The sequence below is a fragment of the Falco naumanni genome, chromosome 6 (genome assembly GCF_017639655.2).
Source record: "Falco naumanni isolate bFalNau1 chromosome 6, bFalNau1.pat, whole genome shotgun sequence".
Classification (NCBI taxonomy): domain Eukaryota; kingdom Metazoa; phylum Chordata; class Aves; order Falconiformes; family Falconidae; genus Falco; species Falco naumanni.
The window spans coordinates 85,940,164-85,963,631 of NC_054059.1; the positions used below are offsets into that span (position 1 = coordinate 85,940,164).

The 23,468-nt window shown below is 38.3% G+C and overlaps 1 protein-coding gene across 3 annotated transcripts in view; it reads right to left on the reverse strand.

The window, feature by feature from the left end:
- AKT3 (AKT serine/threonine kinase 3) overlaps positions 1–23,468 on the reverse strand; it is a 161,978-nt gene that overhangs the window by 41,764 nt on the left and 96,746 nt on the right. For all 3 annotated transcript variants that reach the window (XM_040597868.1, XM_040597869.1, XM_040597870.1), the window contains 5 exons: positions 22,363–22,474; positions 20,663–20,807; positions 12,820–12,951; positions 8,785–8,850; positions 7,078–7,146 (listed from right to left, as the gene is read on the reverse strand). In XM_040597868.1, the coding sequence (XP_040453802.1) occupies positions 7,078–7,146; positions 8,785–8,850; positions 12,820–12,951; positions 20,663–20,807; positions 22,363–22,474 (524 nt within the window). The remainder of the gene's footprint in view (positions 1–7,077; positions 7,147–8,784; positions 8,851–12,819; positions 12,952–20,662; positions 20,808–22,362; positions 22,475–23,468) is intronic.

Genomic DNA, 23,468 nt, shown 5'->3' on the forward strand with positions numbered 1-23,468 from the left:
AGCACATTCATACTGCTAGCAATATCATGGTCACTAGAAAAAACAAACCAACCAGTGCTTAGGGCTTATAAAAACAAATCTACGTATTTAGTGTATTTCTTTGCTACAATATAAACATTTCTTTGGGGGTTTTATCACTTCTTCAATACTTTAGAAGTAACAGCCCTTTGCAGGCACTACTTCAACTGAAGTCTTCAGTGAAAAATACTGGTCATTACATACTGCCAGTAACTTCAGCTGCACTGAAAAAGCCTGAAGTAAAATTCTATAAGGTTGTCAGCATCTTACTGGATAAAACATCACCCCCAGAACCTGGAACAGTACCTAAAAAAGCAGAATTTGGCTGTTTGATTCAAACGCTCTCTAAAATGGCTAGCTTTATTTACTGTGTTAAGAAAGCTTGGGAAAGTCCTACAGCAAAGATTAGCATGTTTTCTGTATTCTGCTCCAGACCTGCAGGCCGCCTGCCTTACTCCTTCAAGCTACGATGTTGTTTTTTTTTACCACCAGGGCTAACCATCAACAAAACAGAAAATACAGAAAATGTGACCACTGATAAATTAAACACAGGCAAGGAAATTCATAAAAATGATGTGCATTTTTTAATTTTGACTGCTAAAAATATCAAGTAGATGAGAATTCCAGAATGGCAGGGTAGTTAAAAAAAGAACCAAAACCCAAAACCAACCAGCCAAAAAAACAGTAACATGCTTAATCTGTCGTTATCACATCCTACTTTACACCTGTAGGAAATCTACACTGCTCACATGGCACAAATCAGTGTAAGAATTACTGCAGCTACTTTAGCATGTAAACTTTTCAAAAAAGTCAATCCTATAAGCTTCTTTCCTGACAGTTGTACTTCAAAAGAAGAGTATTACTTTCTTCTGAATCTAAACAAACTTCCCACTAAACTGAGCCTCTTGGCAGCATATACTTGTACAAGCAGAGACTTCACAGAAAACAGAAACTGCAGTACGATTTAGAGTATTTCAGTGTTGTTCATTATATCTGCATTCCCCTTTCAGTTTCTTTTTGAATTCTCAAGACACCCTGTACAAAAATGGAATGCCTGCATGAGAAGGAGGATCACTATTCTGTAGGTATTTCAATTGCTCCTGCTGCTCTTTTCCCCATTGAAGCACCGATCCTGGCGGTGACATCAGCCCTCCCTGTAGTAACCGGCTTTCTGTACTGAGGACTGCTTAATTGCCCACGCAAACACAAAACCACAAGACTAAGCAACTAAGTCTGCCTTCATGAAGTGCCTCACATGTCATAAGACTGGGAAAAGAATAAATCAATTTCTCAATTTGTGGGGCCTTTTCCACACATTTTTGAAAGATTTAAATAGGAAACAAATGCTGCTAAGTAGATTTTAATCCAAATAAAGTAAACTACAAAACTTACGTATTTATGTGTTTATGTCCGTTGTGTAGTCTCTTTCGTAAATAATGAGCTAATATCATTCATTTTTAAGAGTTTTATTTGTTTGGATGGAGTCAAAGTAGTTCAAAATAAAGGTCAACTTTTAGATCACTTTATAATGTGTACAAATAGAAAACACAGCTGAGAAATTTATAATATAATCTCCAATTAGCCCTACATTCCTATCTATATGAGAGGACTACTGCAATTTTCTCTATGAAAGAGATGGATCCAGTAGGTGAGCAGCTAAGTCTTAGAAAATTCTAACAGCTCAGGATACTAGCCAGCAACAGATTTATTAGTTCCCAGAAAAAAGTGTTCCGATTTGAATCTGTGAGTTGATAACCTGACATATTAACACAACAAAAGTTTATTTCCTTTAGTGTTTTCTTTCCAACAAAATATTCTCAATATTAATTCAAAATACTAACTTCAAAGTAAAATGACCAGCTAGAAATAACTAGCAACAGTTCTGTGTTTGCCGGAGACTGAGTTCCCAAGTCAGTGTATTTTAATGTCAGACGTTTAACTACAGTCATTCTTCATAAGCATTCTTCATATTATTATAGCACTTCACAGACTTGTCATCAAACAATACGTGCTAGTTTTTAATGAAGAATACACATTCAGATATAAAAATGTATGTTAAATGCAAATTCCTATACTCAAATACATGCTAAAAATTCTAAAGTTATTTTTTAAATGATAACAGAAACATCTAATTCAGTGAGATTACAGCATTATTTTCAACAAATTACGTATTTGGTTCACTATTATGAAATAATTGTGCCACCAGGCTCTGTTTACGATTGTCAGAACATGAAGATCAGATTTATTAAGTCAGAGAAGGAAAGGAAGGAATCTGATGGGAGGTTCTGAAAAACACTTCCAACATGTGCACTATTTATTGATTTACAGTTATTAAGTATGTGCTATAAAGTCATTGGAATTGCAATCAAAATAGCTTTGGCACAAGGAAAGCCATTTTGCATATAACATTTTTGATGGCATACTTGAGGGTGCTATAGTTACAGTGAGGACTGGAGCTATAAATTTCCTGGTACGCCTTTATTTAAAAACTGAACAATAATGTTGCCGTGGGGTTTTATCCTAATAAAAAATGTTAATGGAAAATTTTTAACAAATAAAAACAAAGATCAAAACTAAAATTATATTCAACTGCACATCCAAGCATGACACATATATAAAACACACAACCTTATATCAATCAATACATTAAACTTCTACACATGCTATTGACCTATTTAGCATGTTGAAAGTTGTATGACTGCTTCTTGCTGTTGTATATCAGGTTTGTGCAGCTCTGCAATTAAACACGTTTTATATTTGACTATTGATCTGACTCTTTTGCAAAGCATTTGCAGTAGCAGCCTTGACGTTTTGAATTATTTGTTTATTGTTTCAGACTTTATACTGTTTCTAGGGACATTCTATACCCAAATAAATATAGTACCCTTATCTCGCACTATCATAATTTTAGGCTAAGGAACATTCTCTCATTTTTGTGGTTTAGGAAAACAAAATGGGACACAGCCAAGATAAAAACGACAAAGCTTACACCAATATTCAGTCATTTTTCATTAGGTAGGTTGTATATTCTATCTTCTTTTCTAGACAGTAACAGCACTTGTTCAATTAGAACAAACCATTTAGTTCTCTCTTGCCTAATGAATTGAAGCAAGAGCTGCGGAAAAAAAGAAAGCCAAGCAGAACAGAGATTGAGAATTCTGGAGTGGAGAAACCATCTGAACAAACTGTAGAGTCTCATTTTATTATACAGATAATTACCAATTAAGTTTGTTACAAAATACAGAATTTGGAATTATCCTGAAAGTGCAAAGCAAGGAAGTTAATCAACTTATTAGTCAGCTGAATCAGTGCACTTTGCAGAGTAATGTATGTAATAGATTTCATTCCTAAAGCTTTTCAACCAGCAAAATACTGGAAAATAAAAAATGAGAAGCACACAGTCCAAAAGTATTCTCCAACAATAAAGAGCCGTTCTTAGAACATCAGGGTTTATACCACAGTTTACACCATTCTGTGCGACCCAGAAGTTGGGGGAGTACTGTAACATACTACTAACATACTGCAATCAAATAGTACTCAAAATTACAGGCGTCACAAAAGGAAGAGTAGGCAAATCCATAGTAGCAGGAAAACCATCAATAGTGACTTACTTTTTTTTTCAAAATGTCGATATGACAAGGACAGCAAAAAATGTACAAAAAAATGAAGGGGTATTCTTTTCTTTCATGTACGCCTGTGTTCATCTGCAAGTACTGATAGTTTTACTTATTTAAAAATATTTACATTACTATTCTATATTTTGAACCAAAGAACAGTTTATCATGCAATACTGCATGTATTTTTTTACGACACATGCATAAAATCTGCCATTTCAAAGTCCCGATACTGGAATTTGGTCATCTCAACTAAGCCAGATGAGTGTTGGTTTTTTTCTAAAATCAAATTTCAATGCCTTAAAGCCACTTTAATGTAATTCGTTCAGTATAACAAAGGAATTGAGATATAATCACAATGGTGGAAGTATCCTTCTAGCTCTATACTGCAACACAGTATATGATCAATAGACATGCCTAAGCATTTCATCCAGACAGTCCAACAGCAACACTAAAAAATGAAAAAGTTAAGCTTTCAGCCCACAACAAAGATTTCAAGATTGGGCCCTTAAGCGGCAGAAAATTAACAGTAGAAGTTCTAAGTATAAGGAAAACATAGTCAATATTTCCATCTGAAAAAATTCTTGACAAAAATCCTCTAATGTTTTTATATATATATATTTATAAATCCTCTAATGCTTTAATATATTTAGCTACAGAATAGGTTTTGGGTTTTTTTTAAAGGAAGTCAAAAGAGAATTCCATACAGTAATACTTTGTACACTGTAAAGAAACACATACAGTGTAAATATAACTGATGCAGTTACATTTTCATTATACTGTGTTCCCTTATTAACTGAGCTAAATAATGAGAAGTTACATAGGCAAGGTTACATAGGCAACGATAAATTGGTACCATTCTGGTGGGATATTAAATTCAACATGGATCTGGATTTTTCATCAGTATTAAAGATTCATGTTTAGAAGCATTTTAACATGATTTCTTCTCCTCCCAAATGAAATTCAGTAATTCAGTGACCCCTTCCTTGACTGTTTTCCTTCCCAGCCACAGGAACAGGAACTCAAGACCCCCAGTACTGACTACACTTTTTACTACTGTAGTTGGGCAACAGCCTAAATTGTGGCATTTTCTTGCTTTCACCTAGGTGAGAGTCAAGAATACAGACACAAATATCAAGAACTCCTTCCTTTGAAGGACTGTTCGGGTAATGTGCTCCTGAAAGGTGTAGTCCATGAAAATTCCCAAGCAACTGACCCAGACACAACTGTTTAATTGAAAGGAAATCTTTAATGTAACAGAATTTTAAACAGAAACACACTTAAGGTAGTACAGCTCTGGAAAGAATCAAAAGCAACATAGTACTGCTAGAGGCAATTTCCCACTGGAAGGATATGATTAAAAGATGAGTTTTCAACACCTTCAACAGTAAGAAACCATTGTAGGGAAATGAACTTCCTTGGAACACAGAGAAAACAGTAGAGGGAAGCAGCAAAAGAAAAGTCTGTGTACCATATAGGACATACACTTAGAAAAGGCAAAAATGTTGGCTAAACTTTGCGCAGCTTATTTTCAGTTGTTTCGAGTTAATAACAGGACTTAATCTTTGTAAAACTAGCCTTTCGTATTGCTTAGCAGACAGTGACTAAAGTCTGGAATTCACAGGAAAATTTCCTAAGATTAAAGGTTTTCCTATTTAAAAGGCCAGTTTGTCCAACTTCTAGATCTCTAGTCAGAGAGAAGCATGTAAGCATATCAAGAGAGTTTCTTCAAAGAAAACTGCCAACTCTGAAAGGCCATTATTTCCCACTGTGGCAAAAATTTATGGTTAGCTTCACAGAATTAGGGAACCATCAGCAAACAACATCAACAACACTGACAAGCAAGAGCACCATACCTGTTATAAAGCAACCCACTCTTGGCACAGTACATTGCAATTATTCAAATCCCTATAAGCAAAAGCAGACTGCCACCCAGAAACCCATGACACGAGACGTTTGCAGCAGCTGGCACAAGAGTGCACCACCCAATGCAGAGGAATGCAAGATACAAGCCCGATCAAAACATGGTGTCAGAGTATCCTCAATCACAAGAAAGGAGTCAAAAACATTCTCTGTGGACTCTACTCTGTATTCAAATAGGACAGAAAGGTACCTTTCAAAAAGATGAGTATCTAAACAACAGGCTGATGCTAAAAAAATACTTTCAAAGTGCATCCCCTGAGATTACAGAAATGCAGTAAGGTCTTGCACAGAGAAAACTAAGAATTATTAGCTACTTTCTAAGACATCACTTTAAAAATCATTGTAGATAGCCCTGACTTAATATTGGTGATATTTCAATGTCAAATAAGCCAGCTGAGTGACCAAGAGATGCTGTTATCCCATCACTGCTGAGGGAGATCTTTGTGTCTAGCTCACCTAGCCATGAAGGGATGTCCAGAACTGGGTTTAGCCATACTGAGTTAAACAAGCCATCCTCCCATATGAGAACCCTACAGCTGCATGTTTAGCCAGGGCTGGTAGACAGCCATGGACGAGATAGGATGTAAATGGCCCTCAGACAGGACCCAGAAACTGCCAGAACAACAAATGCAAGACAGGCGCTCTGGGGGCGCTCAAGCATTAGGCTTACAGCTGAAGACAGTTTTATTGTAGGAGAACACAGCAAAAGGACAATGCAAAACATGGTACCATGCTGCAGCAATTCCTGAATGAAGAAACAGTTTCTGATAAAAAAAAGATAGCGGAACACGTAGTCTCTTAACGTTTTTATGCAGCATATAGTAGACAAAAATAAGGAAAAACGCCTAGTTCATGTTGTAACAAGATACAAACAGCAAACAGCACCTAAAAGGCAGATAAAAGCCCTCTTCTTAGATTGCAGTTCTCTTTAATTCCATTTGATGGATATAGTTTTTGATATTCCGTTCTTTAGTAAACAGCTGGAGGACAGCAATGGCTTAAGGCTAACACCCCCTTAAGAAGTTTAGCACTTAAACTGAAATTTCCAGAGTACACAGCAAGGAAAGGGCACAGCAGCAGTGAAAAATATGAACACTGCACTTTTTTCTCATAGGTATTTGCAATGGCTACAACAATGAAGAGAGCACATACTTCACATCAGGACAAAAATAAGACTGCTCATCATTATTTTTCCATGTTTAAACTAGATTATGACTGTTTCATGCTAGAACATGCTATAACGTGCTTGAGGATGAAACAACATGCTATTCATAATTATTTCTCTACCATGAAATTCTCTTTCATGATACAATAGTCTAATTCTTCCATTATAGGAACTACTTTTGACAGCATAGTTATAAAACATGTCTACATTTTTTTAAAATAAAAGTTTTAAAAACTTTTTTTTTAAAAAAAAAAGGTCAAAGATACTACACAAAACAAAAAAGCCAAGAAAAACTTAAAAGTATAACCCAGAGACAGAACTACCATTACAAGTGCAGAACATCTTTTTAAAACTTACCTCTCCTCCGTTAACATACTCCATGACAAAACACAAACGATCCTTTGTCTGGAAGGAATATTTCAAGGACTTGCAAAGAAAACAGCAAAACCAAACCAATTATCATCTTGTATTAACACCATTTCTTGCACTTCAACTGTAACAAAATTTAATTTTATCCTCTTACGCAGACAATTCTGACTTGGTGAGAACTTTCAGAGTAATTAAAAGTGTAACTTCCTATCTGGAGCATGAAATAAATTAACACAAAAACCTGCATGTCTTCCCTCATCTCTGCCACATGGCCATTGATACAAAAAAAATCATGCCTGTTGTAATATAATACTAAGAAGCTACTAAAATACACAATGTTACACTGCATTTCTGACTGCCTTACATGGTACCAGCTATTCTCACTCATCATATTTTTATGACGTCCACTTCAACAATGCCCATGGACAGACTACCATATTCTTATTAATTTCTCCCAAAAGAAATCTGAAAAGTGATCTTAACCTGCAGCCTGCTTTCATTTCCAAAGCAAAGAATCTCTGAGTTTACATACTATGCAACGTTAAAAACACTTGAGTGCCAAATTAATACATCTATTTACATACAATTTTGAAATTTTAACAAATGTTATTATCATAATTAAAATTCTTGACCTATCAATGTTGATTTGATTTTGCTGGGAAAAATACCACCAAAGAAAATCTACAGATGTGGGCTTGGCCTAAAAGAAACAAAATGCAGTAGAACTACAGTTAACAAATTCATAAGGAGATTCAAGTGACTTAAATACTGCATGCCTCCTTACAGGATTTGTTTAATAATACCAGAAAGACATGAAGATACAACTGCAGCAACGGTGTTGCATGATTGGATGGGAATTATGCCTATTCCTGCTTACCTTTGCACTCTAATTTAAGAAACTTCAGGGGATCTCATTTCTGTCTACTGAATTTCCAAGAATGTTTTGACCAAGCAATGTGAATGCAATCCTCTGCTTTCTAAATGGTTTATGATTTTTGAAATAGGAAAGCTTTGATGTTATACTTTGATATTTTAACGCAAAAAAGAAAAAAATCTCCCCTATCTTGAGATACAGCATTATCTCTTGAAATCAACAAAAGGATTTTCTAATATAATCTCAAAGGAGAGGAATCAGAATTACTTCTACAGAAAGAAGTCAGTTGTAAAATTAAAACTATTAATCATAATTTGACATTAATGTCAACATTTTCATCCTCTTTTCAATATTTTCCTGCTATTAAACATTAACCATATAAAGACAAAGACATTGAGGTAGTAGGGTCCAAATTTTGTTGCTTCATGGGCTACTTATGTTGAAGAAATTGGTATTTTTACCATTTTCTTGAATTCTTAATTAAGTTTTCTTGGTAAAAATTTCTTACTTGACACTATGTGAAATCAATAACCTTTACTGAAAAAGCATTCATATATAAAAATCACAACAATTGCACAACAGTTACATTCTACAATTAAATTTATTTTCAATGCAGTTGAATTATTAAAAGCTTTCTTTCTGAACCCTTCAATACATATTCTGGTAAAGGATATCGTATAAGCACCAGATAGCTACTACTTATTTACAAATCTCCATGAGAAGGACTTTGGGATTTGTGTATAAATTATGTTCATAATGGAATACAAATGATACTGAAAATTATTTGCTCATGTACTTAAAAACTAATTCCTAATACTTACTGTTAAAAAAGGGTGTCTGGTGTTTTTCAATACTCTGCTTTCTGTAAGAGTATGAGCCACTTCATCCTGAGAAACAAGAGTGGAAGAAGTAGGTCTGAATTAAGATATAAAATTGTTATTTAATTAATTACAAGGGAAAGGTCAACACTTTCGAAAAAAGAAAGCTACAGCACAGTTTTGGAAAATGAACAAACCTGAAACAAACAAGAAAACTCAAGTTTTCTGAGAAAATGTTTTAAGGTTTGGCAAAATATAATTTAACATATTTTATTTGATTTTCTTTTTCTTATTTTCTTGCTGTAAAATGAAGCCTTTAACTTTACAGACAATGCAGGGAAGGAAGAAATGCTAATAACGGATTTGATAGTTTAAAAATACAGTCATCACAGCTCTGCAGCTGTGGTACGAATCACCTGAACAACCTACCTACAGAGCGACGGGATCCATTTGCAGGAAACATACACAGGTAGTCACCGACTCTAAAGCCTAGTCTCATCTAGCCTAATGTTAAGCGAAATTGTTTTGAAACATTTGCTTGGTTTGGTGTTTGTGCTTCCCTCCCTCCTGCACTGGGCGGCCCTCAGGAGCCAGGCGGGACCCCGGCCACCTCCATGGTGGTGGGAGATGTCCACATAATACCTGGCCCATTTCCAGACAGATTTTGAGAAAGGGACAACTCAGAGAGAGACTGTGACGCTCTCCCATCTGCGAGCCAGGACGGGCAAGGTTAAAGAAAGTGCTGCGCCAAAGGAAGAGAAAGAAACTAACGCGGCCCTCATGGGTGGTTGTCCCCTGCTCTGGCCACAGCCTGGGCCCTCTGGCCAGCCCCGCCATGCCAGAGGTGAGCAGCAGCCCGGAGGGGACAGCGAGGCCCCAGGGGCAGGGCTACGGCCCCTCACACCGCCATCTTGTGCGAGGGCGAGGGGGACAAAATGGCGGGAAGAGGGCGCTCACCCAGCGCCACAACAGTGAGCGGCCCCTGAGGGCTAGGGAGAAAAGCAGGGCACTTGGGAGGTTCGTATTATGAATACACAGTCATTTTATGGAATTCTGCATGTAATACATGCAGCAAATCCCCCCTCCCCAGGCTGCCAGGGGCCGGACCTAAAAGCCAGAGAGCTGCTGAGCTGCTTTAGCCGTTTTCTGTAGCGCTAAGCTACCGCTGAGTGTTATATTACACAAAATTGAAGGCTAACTTGGTGTGACTCAAACTTCAACCATAAACATGCAGAAGTAAATGTATTTAGTCAGAGTATACTTTATTATTGCTACAAATAATACCACTATATTACTGTACTACACATGCTTATCAGACTCTGAAGATAAGGTATTATTAAACTAGAAAGTAAACACAGATGTCAGGAGTTTTAAATTACACTTTGAAAACTGTCAAAATAGGAAGTTCAGCAACAACAACAGAGGTAGTGGTAATAAATTACGATGCCGTTTAGCTGAACAGCAGCGCAACACCGAGTACATACATTACAACCATGTACTGGGGGAAAAATAAACACACTTCAAGGAGAAAAGCAAGCCTAAAGTTTTATTTATTTACTTACTTTTAAACCTCAGTGTTTCAACAGATATGGGGTATAAAAAGCCGGCAATGGCCAGCTTTTCTGTCATTGCCTCAGAAGTTTTTAATAATGGCAGCAATTTCCTGGTAAGTGTAATATTAATCTGCCACAAACATTTAGGATTGCCAGGTTTAGGCTGAAATGGGCAGATGTAATACAAGTTTCTAGATACAGCTGTCAATGCACCAGTTTTCTGCTTCATATTATGCCGTTAAAGGTATGACCTTCTGCAGTGTATATTATATCACATTACTATTCTATCTAGTGACTGTATCCTTAGCACTGATCTCCAGAGCTAAATGTTATTGATAAATCCCCATGACATACTCAGTCAAGGACTGGGCTAGACAGCTAAGCTCAGGCTCAAGCCTGCTTTAGTTTTTAGTTTGAGGAGGAGTGGAAAAACTGGTATTTGGTGACTATAGGGGAAAAAACGTGACCACACTACTTGTGAAGATCTAAGCATAGTCTTTGTTTTGTTGTTTCATCAGTTTCTTATCAATATACAACCACACTATGGAAGACTTAGAGAAACTTCCTTCAAAACAAAATAGCAGTTCTGAGGAAGTAAAATTTGAAAGACTGAGGTGCTCCCATTTTCATCACAGGATGAAAGGCATCCTTCCTCACACCTTTATCTTCTTGTTAGTCTACAAACAGGCAGAAAAACAGACCCTGGTTTGCTTCAGGGAGTGCCAGGTTCTGCCCAATCTATCACCTAGCTAGCTTTCCATTTTCCTATTTCAAATCAATAAACAGTTGCATCCCTGATAGCTTCAAAGTTTCTCAAGCTTTACACATACTTCTATGAACAAGAATTTTCACTCAACAGAGACACAAAGTTATCAGAGAATCAGTTTTAACCCATCTAAAAATCCAGTGCTATTGTAGCAGCCAGCAAAGTAAAAAGAAATCCTAGAATTCAAAAATGTGTTTTGTACTTATTGATACAAAGAAGCAAGCTGAAATGCTCCGAAGGCTGGAAGGGTATGAAGGAGCAGCTGCAGAGCAGGAGTTCATAGGAGTCAGGTGTAAGAGTCCCCTGAGGACCCCCTGGGTGCCAGGTATCAGCAGAGCACTGGGGAAGGATGTCAGGCTGGAGACTGGGCCACAGCATGCAGCAATCAGACAGACTCTGAGACCCACAGGGCGACCCACAGAGACTGCTGCCATTTATAGCTTTACAAAGAGGACCACTGAGATCCTCCTTTCCACGCAGAATCAGGAGAACACAGCAGTGATACCGCCTCTTCCTCATTATCATTAGATGCAGTAAGAAGAAAAAGTACACTCTAGCTGCTGTTAGTACAAATCATGCACACACCAAGTACCCTGCCAATGCACGCGAGACAGCTGCCAAGGGCACACAGAACTCGCTGGTCAGTCTCTTCCCTCCTGAAGACATAAATTTAAGTCTCTCCCCCTACACCAGGGCTGGTTTAAATGAAACTCAAGGAAATATAATTGTCTTTGAAGTTTCTACTCCTCTTAGCAAATTTTATTGAAATTGATCAACACATTCAAAAGTCATTAGAAAGTGAGTGACAGGCAGACAGATGAGCATAGATTGCAAAACTCTGTAAACCCTGTTTCCATAAGCCGAAAGGAAAATTAGAAAAATCTGAAGAATATTTTAGAACAAAATATATGTAAAATACAGCAGTCCCCATCCACATTCAGTTTTAATGAATGAATACTGTTATTGTCAGCCTCAAGCACTCAAAAATCTCAGTCAGATTCACATCCTTCAAAACCCTTCGTACTTAATAATTGGGATTATTTTTAATTGTGTCTCACGGTGACAAAAGCATGTAGGTTCTTTGCTCTCAACTTGTTCTGTGCAGGTGGGATTCAAAACTTCATAATTGCTAGAAACAAAGCTGAGAGTAGATTATCTTCAAGTTTGAACTTAGTAAAATTATGACCAAGCACAAGAGCTAGTAATACTAAACTAATCAAGCTTAAGTGACTGGACAGTACCAGTTTAAATGATGCCATCAGACATCAGCTTCAGACTTCCCTTGTTCCTCAAGAACTGAAAAAAATAGATTGTTAATCCCATGCACAGCAGTCTTTTCTAACATAGCAGGAACAGAGCACAGGTATATTAAATTAATTGCATTTATCTGAATAAACCTGCAGAAAAATTTCTGTAGTGTGTAATATATACCACAATACACTTTTTCTTGTTTTAAACTTGGATTGCACTATTTTCCTGCTCAGTGAACTCTCTCAATGCTTTAGCACACTCTCGATTATAAAACACTGGAAAAAGGTATGTAAAATAGGTACACATGCTTTTTTGTATTCTTATTTTCTGAAGATATACACATATTTCAATCAAACTCAGTTACCATCAAAAATTAAATACCTTAAGTATTCCATTTTTGGTTGATTTGGTTGATTATTCCATTAAAGAAAAAAAAATACCTGATATTAAAAATATAACCTTCCTTACCTTTGCAATAATGACTTCTTTTTTCAAAATCTTCATAGCATAGTATTTCCCACTAGCCTTCTCTCGGACCAGGATAACTTTGCCAAACGTGCCTTTGCCCAGCAGTTTTAAATAGTCAAAATCATTCATTGTCTATAAAGGAGCAAAGAACAAGGATTAGCAAGACTTACGCTATCCAGTTCCAGTATGCACACAAGTGTGTCTGCATACAATCAAATGCTGTTACCAATATAATATAATCAGAACAGTTTACAAAAATAGGTACACTTCTATGAATAAGTTCATAATCAGAGAATCATTTAGGTTGGAAAAGACCTTTGAGATCATCAAAGCCAACTGTTAACCTTGCACTGCCAAGACCACCACTAAACCATGTCCTTAAGCAATGTCGTTTAGACACCTCCAGGGACAGTGACTCAACCAGTTTCTTGCGCAGCCTTTTCCAAAGCTTGACCACCCCTTCCGTGAAGAAATTTTTCCTAATATCCAATCTATATCCCCCCCGGCACAACTTGAGGCCATTTCCTCTTGTCCTGTTGCTTGTTACTTGGGAGAAGAGACTGACCCCCCTGCCTACGGCCCCTGTCAGGCAGTTGTAGAGAGTGATAAATAAGGTCCTCCCTCAGCCTCCCTTTCTCCAGGCTAAGCAACTCCAGTTCCTTCAGCCACTCCTCATAAGACTTGTGCTCCAGCCCCTTCCCCAGCTCCACTGCCCGTCTCTGGACATGCTCCAGCCCCTCTACATCCCTCTTGTAGTGAGGGGCCCAAAGCTGAACACAGGATTCAGGGTGCAGTCTCACCAGTGCCAAGTACAGGGGGACAATCACTCACTGCCCTGGTCCTGCTGGCCACACTATATCTGATACAAGCCAGGATGCTGTTTGGCCTTCTTGGCCACATGGGCACACTGCTGGTTCATGTTCAGCCGGCGCTCCACCAACACCCCCAGGTCCTTTTCTGCCAGGCAGCTTTCCAAGCCTGTAGTGTTGTGTGGGGGTGTTGTGATCCAAGAGCAGGACCTGGCACTACTCCCTGTTGAACCTAATACAACTGGCCTTGGCCCACTGAGCCAGCCTGTCCAGATCCTTCTGCAGAGTCTTTCTACTCTTGAGAGGATCAATGCTCCCACCCAACTTGGTATCATCTGCAAACTTAGCAAGGGCACGCTCAATCCCCTCATAGATATTAAACAGGATTGGCCCCAATACTGAGTCCTGGGAAACACCGCTTGTGACTAGCTGCCAACTGGATTTAACTCTATTTATTACCACTCTTTGGGCTCAGCTGTCCAGCCAGCTTTTTACCCAGCATAGAGTACACTCATCCAAGCCATGAGCAACCAGTTTCTTCAGAATGCTGTGGAAGATGGTGTCAAAGGCTTTCCTAAAGTCCAGGTAGACAAGATCCACAGCCTGTCCCTCACCCACTAAAGTGGGTCACCTTTTCATACAAGATCAAGTTCATCAAGCAGGACCTGCCTTTCATAAAACCATGCTGTCTGGGCCTCATCATCTGGTTGTCCTGTACATGCCACCTGATGACACTCAAGATGATCCACTCCATAACCTTCCCCAGCATCGAGGTCAGGCTGACAGGCCTGTAGTTCTCCAGATCTTCCTTCCAGCTGGTCTTGTTGATGGCCGTCACATTTGCTAACTTCCAGTTGATGGGGACCTCCCTGGTTAGCCAGGACTGCCCATAAACAATGGAAAGTGCTCAGTGAGCACTTCCACCAGCCTCCTCAGTACCCCTGGGTGGATCCCATCTGGACCCAGTGACTTGTGTGTGTCTAAGTGGTGCAGCAGGTTACTGACCATTTCCCCTTGAATTATGGGGGCTTCATTCTTCTCCCAGTTACTTCCAGCTCAGCGGGCTAGGTAACCAGAGAATAACTGGTCTTACTGTTAAAGATTGAGTCAAAGAAGGTAGTAACTATATCCTTAAACCACTAGGATATATTGTTCGATAGTAGCACAGAGATACACATTTATTTCTACAAAACAGACTCAGAACAAAGTCTTAGCCTATACCAGCATTTCATGAATGCTCTGCATCTACAGAACTTCATCAACTCCTGTATTACCAGGGACACAAGCAGGTGGCATATAGTAGGTTTTGCGTAACACCAACCACTGCACTGATGGTTTCTTTGCCTGATCCAAACTGTAGTATTATACCAGTATAATCCTACAACAGTCTTAGCATTAGAGGTGGACTTTTAAAAATCTGAGTACAGATTACAATTACATTGTTTTTACATTAATCAATCTGGCTCTGAAAAGGAAGAGGTGACAAGTTTTCCACTTTCCTGTAACTCCATTATAGTGATCATTCAAGCATCTAGTATCACCTTCGTTTTGCAGGCTAAAAGTAGTACATCCAAGAGCTGGTTCCACCAACAAACAATCTGAGTCTAGCAGGTTTATCAGCTCAATTGGAGCATCACACACGGAAAGAATACGACCAGATCATCTCAGATCCCAAAGCAGTTTAGCCACTTTCATAAGCACAAAGCCTGAGTCAATAATCATCTTAGTTCTGCAAGTTCATTTCATAGCCAGTTCAGAAGCATCGACCCTATGGTATATGCGTTAGATGCAAAGATGGCGATGTAGAAAAAAGCAGCACAATACTGAGAAAGCAGTGGATTGCAGAGGGTCACCTTGGATGGACTGTAGGGTTTCTTTGGCCAGCTTGGGGCCAGTCATTGGCTTCCACTGAGTGTTTCAACAGCACATCTTTCAGCACAGTTACTGGCTTGCCTGCACCACATAACCACACACAGACCGTTAAGGTACCCAGGACCCTTGAGGAAAGCAGTCAAAAGCTCTGCAATTCAGACACCACCACACTCACCTATTCTTACTCTAGCACTGTCATGCAGCATCAGTAACCTTCCTTCCTCTGCAAATACTACACCTCAAAACATTTATCAAGAGTAATCACACTCCAAGTCTCAGTTTTGCAAAGTTAAATATACTTAATCCTGTTATGTGTGAGGAAAAGATCGTGCCTTGTCTTTCATCTTCCTAGTATCCCTTTCTATCCCTATCTGCAGCCTCAGGCAGTTTTCTTGAATACTGGTGTTCCAGAGAAGCTTCTACGTGTGTCTTCCACAATGGAATTAGTAATTTCCTCATCCCTACCAGAAACACTTCTAACAGTGCCTATATCTCTCACACACATTCCAATTGTAGAGCTATCGGGCATATCCCCAGTGGGCAATCACAAATAGTGGCAGCAAAATATACTCCCTCTTGTGAGAGAGCATAAATGGCAAAATTTCCTTCTGAAATTATTTATTCCTTTAAGCTCAAGTGCATCTGAAGTTGCTGTCGACAAACTGTGAAAGTAATTATGCAATTGCTCACTCAAAGTTTGAAATCTGCTCACATAAGGGGTAGAACTGAAACTCCACAAAACACATTAATGCTGTAATTCCTTAGCTTTAAGTGTTCAACCTGCAACTTAAAAGCTGCAAAAAGGTCTCCAACAGACTATTTAAGGTAATACCTGGATAGCTGGATATTTCAAATCTTTATTAAAGAGAAGATGCTCTCCATATATCAGTTTTCTAGCTACATCAGCAGGAATCAAATCTTTTTCCCGTTTAACGGTTGATCGGTAGCTTCTAAGCAAACTAACCTTGGTGAATTCCATTCTTTGCTCACATGTAAACATACTTAAAACATTTTGCAGTGATAGATCTTGTTTTGCTGCCATCAGATGCTTCACATCAGAAAGAACAAAACTGCATTCCTCCCAGTAAGAAATATGACTACAGAGATTTTAAAGGCTCAGTATACTGTTTACCTAAAGCAAACTCACTTTACACAAGTGTAAAATTTATGACCACAGACAAACCCTTAAATGATCAGCTTCTCCAAAAACCAGTATAACGTGTTACAGCTAATGATGCACAATGTAATACGTAAAGTTGTGATCCAAGTACTATGTGGTTACTAATACTCAATCAACTGAAGGTAAGACTTCTCAAATACCACAGTCGGTGCTTTGGAAAGTCAGTTATCTACTTTGATAGTTCTATGATAACCATCAAGCAAAACCAACTACCTTTGTACTAAAGCAGTGAAAATTGACAAAACCACATGAAAAATCCAAAATGCATTCCAACACAATTCAGGCAGAAGATGAGTAATTCAGGACAGAATCCTTGGTATCATCAGTCATAAGCTATCACGTTGTCTGACAAAGAACGGCCAACAGCTTTGTTGATAAAGAATACTGAGTTAGTGACTGTAACAACTTATCACTTCTAACAGTCCAAAATTTTAGGGATTACAAGCAGCCTCAAAGGGATAACTTTTTCCCATACTTCTGATCTTCTTTGAGAGGCTGGACGTAGAGAGGGACCATCAGAGTCTGAACAAACCAGCTTAGAAAAGCAGCCCTTCGCCTGCGCACAGGAGGAGGATCTTGGCTCGACTGATCACAGACAGTGGTTTGATGCTAAGGGCAACAAGCCAGTCAAATCAAAGGATTCATTCGTCCAAAATTTGCTTACATAATGTTCACCAAAGCAGCCATGAATCTAGCTGCAAGCTTAGTGAAAACAAGTTTAAAAGATATATGTATATTTAGAAGAGGAAGGTAATAGGTTTGCAAGATTTTGAGCCGTGGCTTAACAGCACGTTATGGCGGTAGTCCTAGTTCTAAGAATAAAAGTCTCCTGATGCTCTCATTCTCTAGAAGCTCAGCAGAAGGCTTAAAGATGATACGCAGTGCAGGGTAACTCAAAAAGTCTGCCAAAGAACACAAGACCTTGGGAGATAAAAACACAGATGCCATAGCTAAGGGTGTACTGAAAACTGGTGGAAAAATGGAAATACTTCCTAAACCCAAGGCATGTTGGGAAGAAAGTTTGGAGGCTCCTGTAAGATTGGATTCTTTCTCCTTGATGCTTTTCCCACCTTTTCCATTCTTACCAAACTCAGGACTGAATCTTTTTCCTCACTACACTACTTTTTGGTTTCCTCTGAAAAATCTATTCTGTACTCACCCTGCAAAACAAATGTGTAAACAAAGGAAAAGCAATAAAGCTACAGGAAACTACACTAACCAAAGAACCATATGATGTTCAGCCTTCTGTAAAGCCTATTTACTCCCCTATGGATGATCTGTTCAAAAGAATATACCCTACTACAGGTGTTGAAAATTCCTACCAAAGAACTAATTTTTTTTTAAATCCCTGATTTGCACAAATATTATACCACTTGGAGTTTTCATCTGATTTCATCAGAGAAGCTCTACTTTGAAGGAATAGCACAGCAAGAAATAAAAGCATCTTGCTAAGAATTTCTAGTGCTCTGAATTTTAGTGATGCTATTACTGTAAAACTTAAGTGGCGCATTGACACCATTTAAAAAAGCTGGAAAAGGAAAACAAAAAAAAAAGTGCTTTTGGTTCTTCCAGCTAATCTGGCCAGGGACATTTCTGTCATGTCTGTTCAAATCAAGTTCCACATCCTAAAGACTGCTTTCTTTGCAAACCTCTTGCTACCTTTTTAGAGAAGAACAGGCCCACTCCTCTGTCTTGCTTCTTAATCTGATTATGCTCTTCTACTCATATGTATACCATCTGGTGCATGCACAAGCAAAATTCACTGGGCTTAGATGTAAAATCAGGTGACAAAACAAGCTTGTTGGACACATTGTGCAAAAAAACCCTGAAATGAAAATAAATCAAATACCAAAAAAAAGCAATAAAAATGCATTAAGTCATTATAACTGAAATGGTTCTGACTACATTAACAACTGCAAAAGCTTAAACAGAAGCTTTTCAGAAACATTTCTACAAAACAGAAACAGTTCTACAAAAATATATTTTTTCTCTGTTTCCATTAACACAGAGGGAGTGACAACTCCCCATCGTTATGGTCATTTAGCATTTTTTATTCCAAAAACTTCTGAGAACCTTTTGCTGAAGTCTTCCAACAGTCAGAAATCTGCAGTGGGATTTTGAGTTTTTTGGGGGTTTTTTTGTTTTGTTTTTGTTTTTTTGTTTTTTTTTTTGGGGGGGGGGAAGAATCCTTATGAACATCAGTATGATCTTCACTGACTACAAAATCTCCATTCTTCTCTATTATTAGGTGTTGAATATCACCATTTTTCATTTCACCTTTGCCTTGCAGAGTTTGCTTTTGGCTTGTTGCCAAAGCCATTAAATATTCTTCAGCACTGCATATGCACTGTCCCAGCTTCTTATTTCAGCTTTCCTAAAGTGTAAGCAGCAAAACAGAAACAAAACTGATCTTTTTCTCCTTCCTGTTCCCACAACCCCTTTCATTGTACAGGAAAACGCACTGCCCTATGAACAAGGAAAGCATACATTCCAGGTAAACTACTTATATTAGACAGCATTAATTTTGACACCTTGGAAACGCCTGTTGTTATGCAGTGGGTTTGTGCTCCACTAAGAGGATACACAGGCTTGGAACCGTGCTCAGGTCTTTAATAGTGCAAATCCAAATCCCTTCTATGTAATCACACTGCCTCTCAGAAGACCGACACATCTCAAATGCTGCCGCTGTCTTGCTGTCACTTATCATATTTTACCCTGGAGCACAATCATTAAACATCTATGCTGCAAGGCTAAAAGTTCAATGTCAACCTGACAATGTACAGTAAAGGTATTGTTACAGATATATATATTATTAGTTTTCACCATCTTCTATGGCAGAAAAAGGTTAGAAAATTGCATACAATGAAACAACATGAAAGAATTACGTTTGCACTGCAAACTCAAGTTCTCAAAAGTTAGGAGATGACAGAACAAAGATTTCCTATGACACCTTTGTTATATTCATATGGGTATAGTTTTCAGCCACTGATTCTTCTGTGATTCTCGCTTCATATAGTGCAATGAACAAAACATGCTCTAGGAGCAAAGGCACACGTTCACTATTTCTTTCCATTGCTCATCATTCAAAGGCACTCAGTTACATTAGCTGTAAGACTATTTTGCTCCATCAGCAGACTTCATTTAGTTTTCTACAGGTTTCACTTCTAGCTAGAAAGAACAAAGCTAGTCCTATAGAAACAGGTTATTATTTCTCATGCAATTTCTATGCATTTCTTGAGTCATGTCAATCCTGTACAGTAAATGAGACATACGCTCAAATGATCCGTTCTTCAGGGTGAGTCCGCACTTACAGAAGCAGAGGACAAAATGGAAACACAAAATAATAAGCAAATTTTTATGTGGCACTGTATCTTTAAAATACGGTCTTAGCTGTGTGTTTATCCTACTGACTCTGGAGATGCAAGTATGTTACAACTAACAATGTACATATTCCTACTTACACCAAAAGCTGTGAAGGACTGCAGAAAAATAAAACATGGTTTTCTCTTACTTCATTGAAAACCAAGCAGAGTTATTTTCCCAGATAGCAAAAAACAAGGTCATTAAAAGCCAAATCCTGCTAGCCTTTCTCATGCAAATTATCTCATTTGTACTGGGTATTATTTGCATGAGAAAGGGGGCAAATCTACTTGTCTAAAGAAAATATTTTATTACCATACCTCTAAAAGAGTAAACAAACAAAAAGGAAAGGACAAAAATAATATTCAAACAATAAGCAGAATGTTAACATATGCCTGAACGGTTGAACTTTGTTTTTCAGAAGTGCTGTATCAGATAGCATAACAAACAAACAGAACCAGAGCAGTTCAGCCTTATTGAAACAAAACAAGTACTTTTATGTTTGTAATACACTGAAATTTATGTAGAAACACTATTCCTTGCATATTGTTTTACCCAAATAGATCATTCTACAGAAGTTATTTACAGATTAGTCTTGTCAATTATTTTTTAATGTCATTACCTTTCTTTTATGATGGGTTGTTGAGGCATCCATCTCTTCTTCTCCTATATTGTCTATCTGTGAAGTTGGACTACAGTTCATCCTCTCCTCTTCTTGCCTCTGAAGTCTGTCTGCTACAGCCTGGATTGCTTCTGTCCATTCTTCCCTATCATGAACAAGCCAAACATTCCTATCAGAAACTCATAAAATACATCCAAATAAATGGTTTATAATGTCCTTCGCATGCTATATTGCTTCAATGCTCATTTCTCATGTTACATAGCAGAAGACTCATATAAATTAATCACTTCAATTTCCTTCCAATTTCTACATTATGTAAAAGGTGGTGAAGTTGACCAGCATCAAAAAGGATTACTGTATGGTTCTTTTCAAGAATTACTAGTGTCTGGTTTTGTAAATATTGTAATAGCAAAAACCTGAAAACACTTGCTCCAGATACAATACAGCTCAGAGCATAGAATGTCATCTATCTGATACTATCTGGTAATAGCTTGTTATTTTCAGAGACTTTTTGGTATTCACCCCTCCTGGTGAGACACTTTCACAGAAAATAAGTAAGATTTATTAAACCACGCGTTCAACGCTTTGTCTGCTTCCTCTTAAAACTCAACTTGTTGGCTAATTTCAAATTCCCCCGAGAAAGAGGCCCTCAAAGACAACTGAATTCCTACAAGCATCATTAAAAGCAATGGCTGCAGGTAGGGGCAGGCCCACATGAGGGTTTCCGTGGGGAGGCAAGCAGGGGCAGCTGAGCCCATGGCTACTCTGCATGCCGGCTATCCAGCACCCAGCCAGCAGCCAGCCCAGCGGCGTGCCACCATCGCCACGCACCACGCGCAGTACCTGCTGGTCTGTGCTCAGCCAGCAAGGGCTACGGGAGGAGTCGGGCAGTATTACTGACTGCAGTAGGAGGTATTATGCCGCATGCACAGAAAAGAGATAGGGTGGACAAACGGGACCAAGTTAAAACAAACAAACAAAAAAATATCTAGGTGAATATACTAATGAAAGAGAAGTAACAGAAAAAGCAAAGTTGTTGGTTATTTATTGGTACAAACAATATAAACGAAGCCAAATCATAGTATTAGTCTCAACAGGACAGACGCCCACAGTGGGAAGATTCAGTGCACACAGACACAGTACAGAACATTTTAGCAAGGTACACCATCCTATATCTCCTACATGCATTAAAAAGTTAATTCTTAAACTACGTTTAATTTGTGTACATTTACTGAAACAAGAAAAACTAATAACAAAACATAAATTACATTAAAATGTGTATGTTCACTGAAACAAGAAAAACTAATAAGGAAATATAAAATAAATTATAACATACTGCTTTATGTGCCAAAAAAAGAAGGCTATTAGGAGGAATAAAAGGAAAATTTAAGACAGCGAGGCTGGAAGATACTTCAGTGCAGGCTCCTATTGTTCAAAACTTAACACTCCAGAGACATATCATGACAGAGTTTTGGCTTATTTGAACACACTCATCCCGCCTACTCACAGGCAACTCTTACACTAGCTATGAGATCAGATAATATTTTACAGAAGCTGACTTATAAATTCTTCAACTAACTGTTCAGATGTGCTCAGAATGTCACAGTTCCAAGTGCTGATCGCTCTGCAGTCCCAGCAGAGACCGTGCCAAGGCTTCTGTGTAAAGAACATGGAAAGCAAAACAAAAATGAAACCCTCACCGTTCCTCCGGAGTGTCTACGTGGAACGTTCTTTCTATGACAGTGGTCCACTGAAGACATCTGATAATGAATGTGTTTGGCTTTGGTCGCTCTGTTTTCATTAATTGACATTCTAGAGAAATATAATACATTGCCAGTGAATAGGTGAGGAGCAAATACAATTACTTAGATAAAATGCATACAGCTTATATATACCTATCCAGCATGTATCCAGCACATATAAGGAAATACAGAATGGCACTATAACCATGGGCTTGTACAAAAGGCAGCAGGTAACAATCATGAGGGGAAGGAAGCAGTCAGAGGAATTGATGGAACTTGTATGGTTGCCCATATAAAGACTGCGATCTCCATTTGCAAACTAGGTCTGTGTTATGAGGGTAAGAAGAGTATTAGATCCCGGATTGCTCTAGTATGCCAAGGTAACAGCAGTAGCCACAGGCATATTTTTCCATCTGTACCTGGCAGGAGGAATATGACATTTTCCCTTCAATGGTAACCGTGCCACAATTACCCACGCTACTGTCACTTCAGGATTAGACTTATTGTAAAATACCCTATCTGAGAAAATTCAGACGTTGAATCTATACTGATTATTAAGTATAGAATATAATCCTACACTCACATGCAGTGGGGCTGCCCCAAGAAATCATCTAGTTCACTTTGTGCTCCAGGGCAGAACCAGTTCTACCTATGCCATTTCTTACAAGTATTTCTCTAAATTCTTTCTGCCATGCCCAAAAAGTAGTAAATTGAAAACCTCTGCAAGCAAACTATTCCATCCAACTATAGGGAAATTAATTATTTTTATAGCTGGAAGATTTCTTCCAAGCATTTAATGCAACTGTTCCTATAATGTAAGCATATTATTTCTTGCCCTATTGACTAATTTATTCTACCTTTTCAGCAGCTATCCCTTTTAGACATTTTGAACACTATTTTATCACCCTTCAGTCTTCTCTGGCCTAAATCAGTTCAACCAATCTGTCCTCACAGGTTGTGCTTTCAGATTAAAGGTCTTCCTCGTCACACAATTCTAGACATACTCCTCCGTCACAAGACCACAACACTAGCAATCCAGGCAATAGTTTAATGAAACCGTGTAT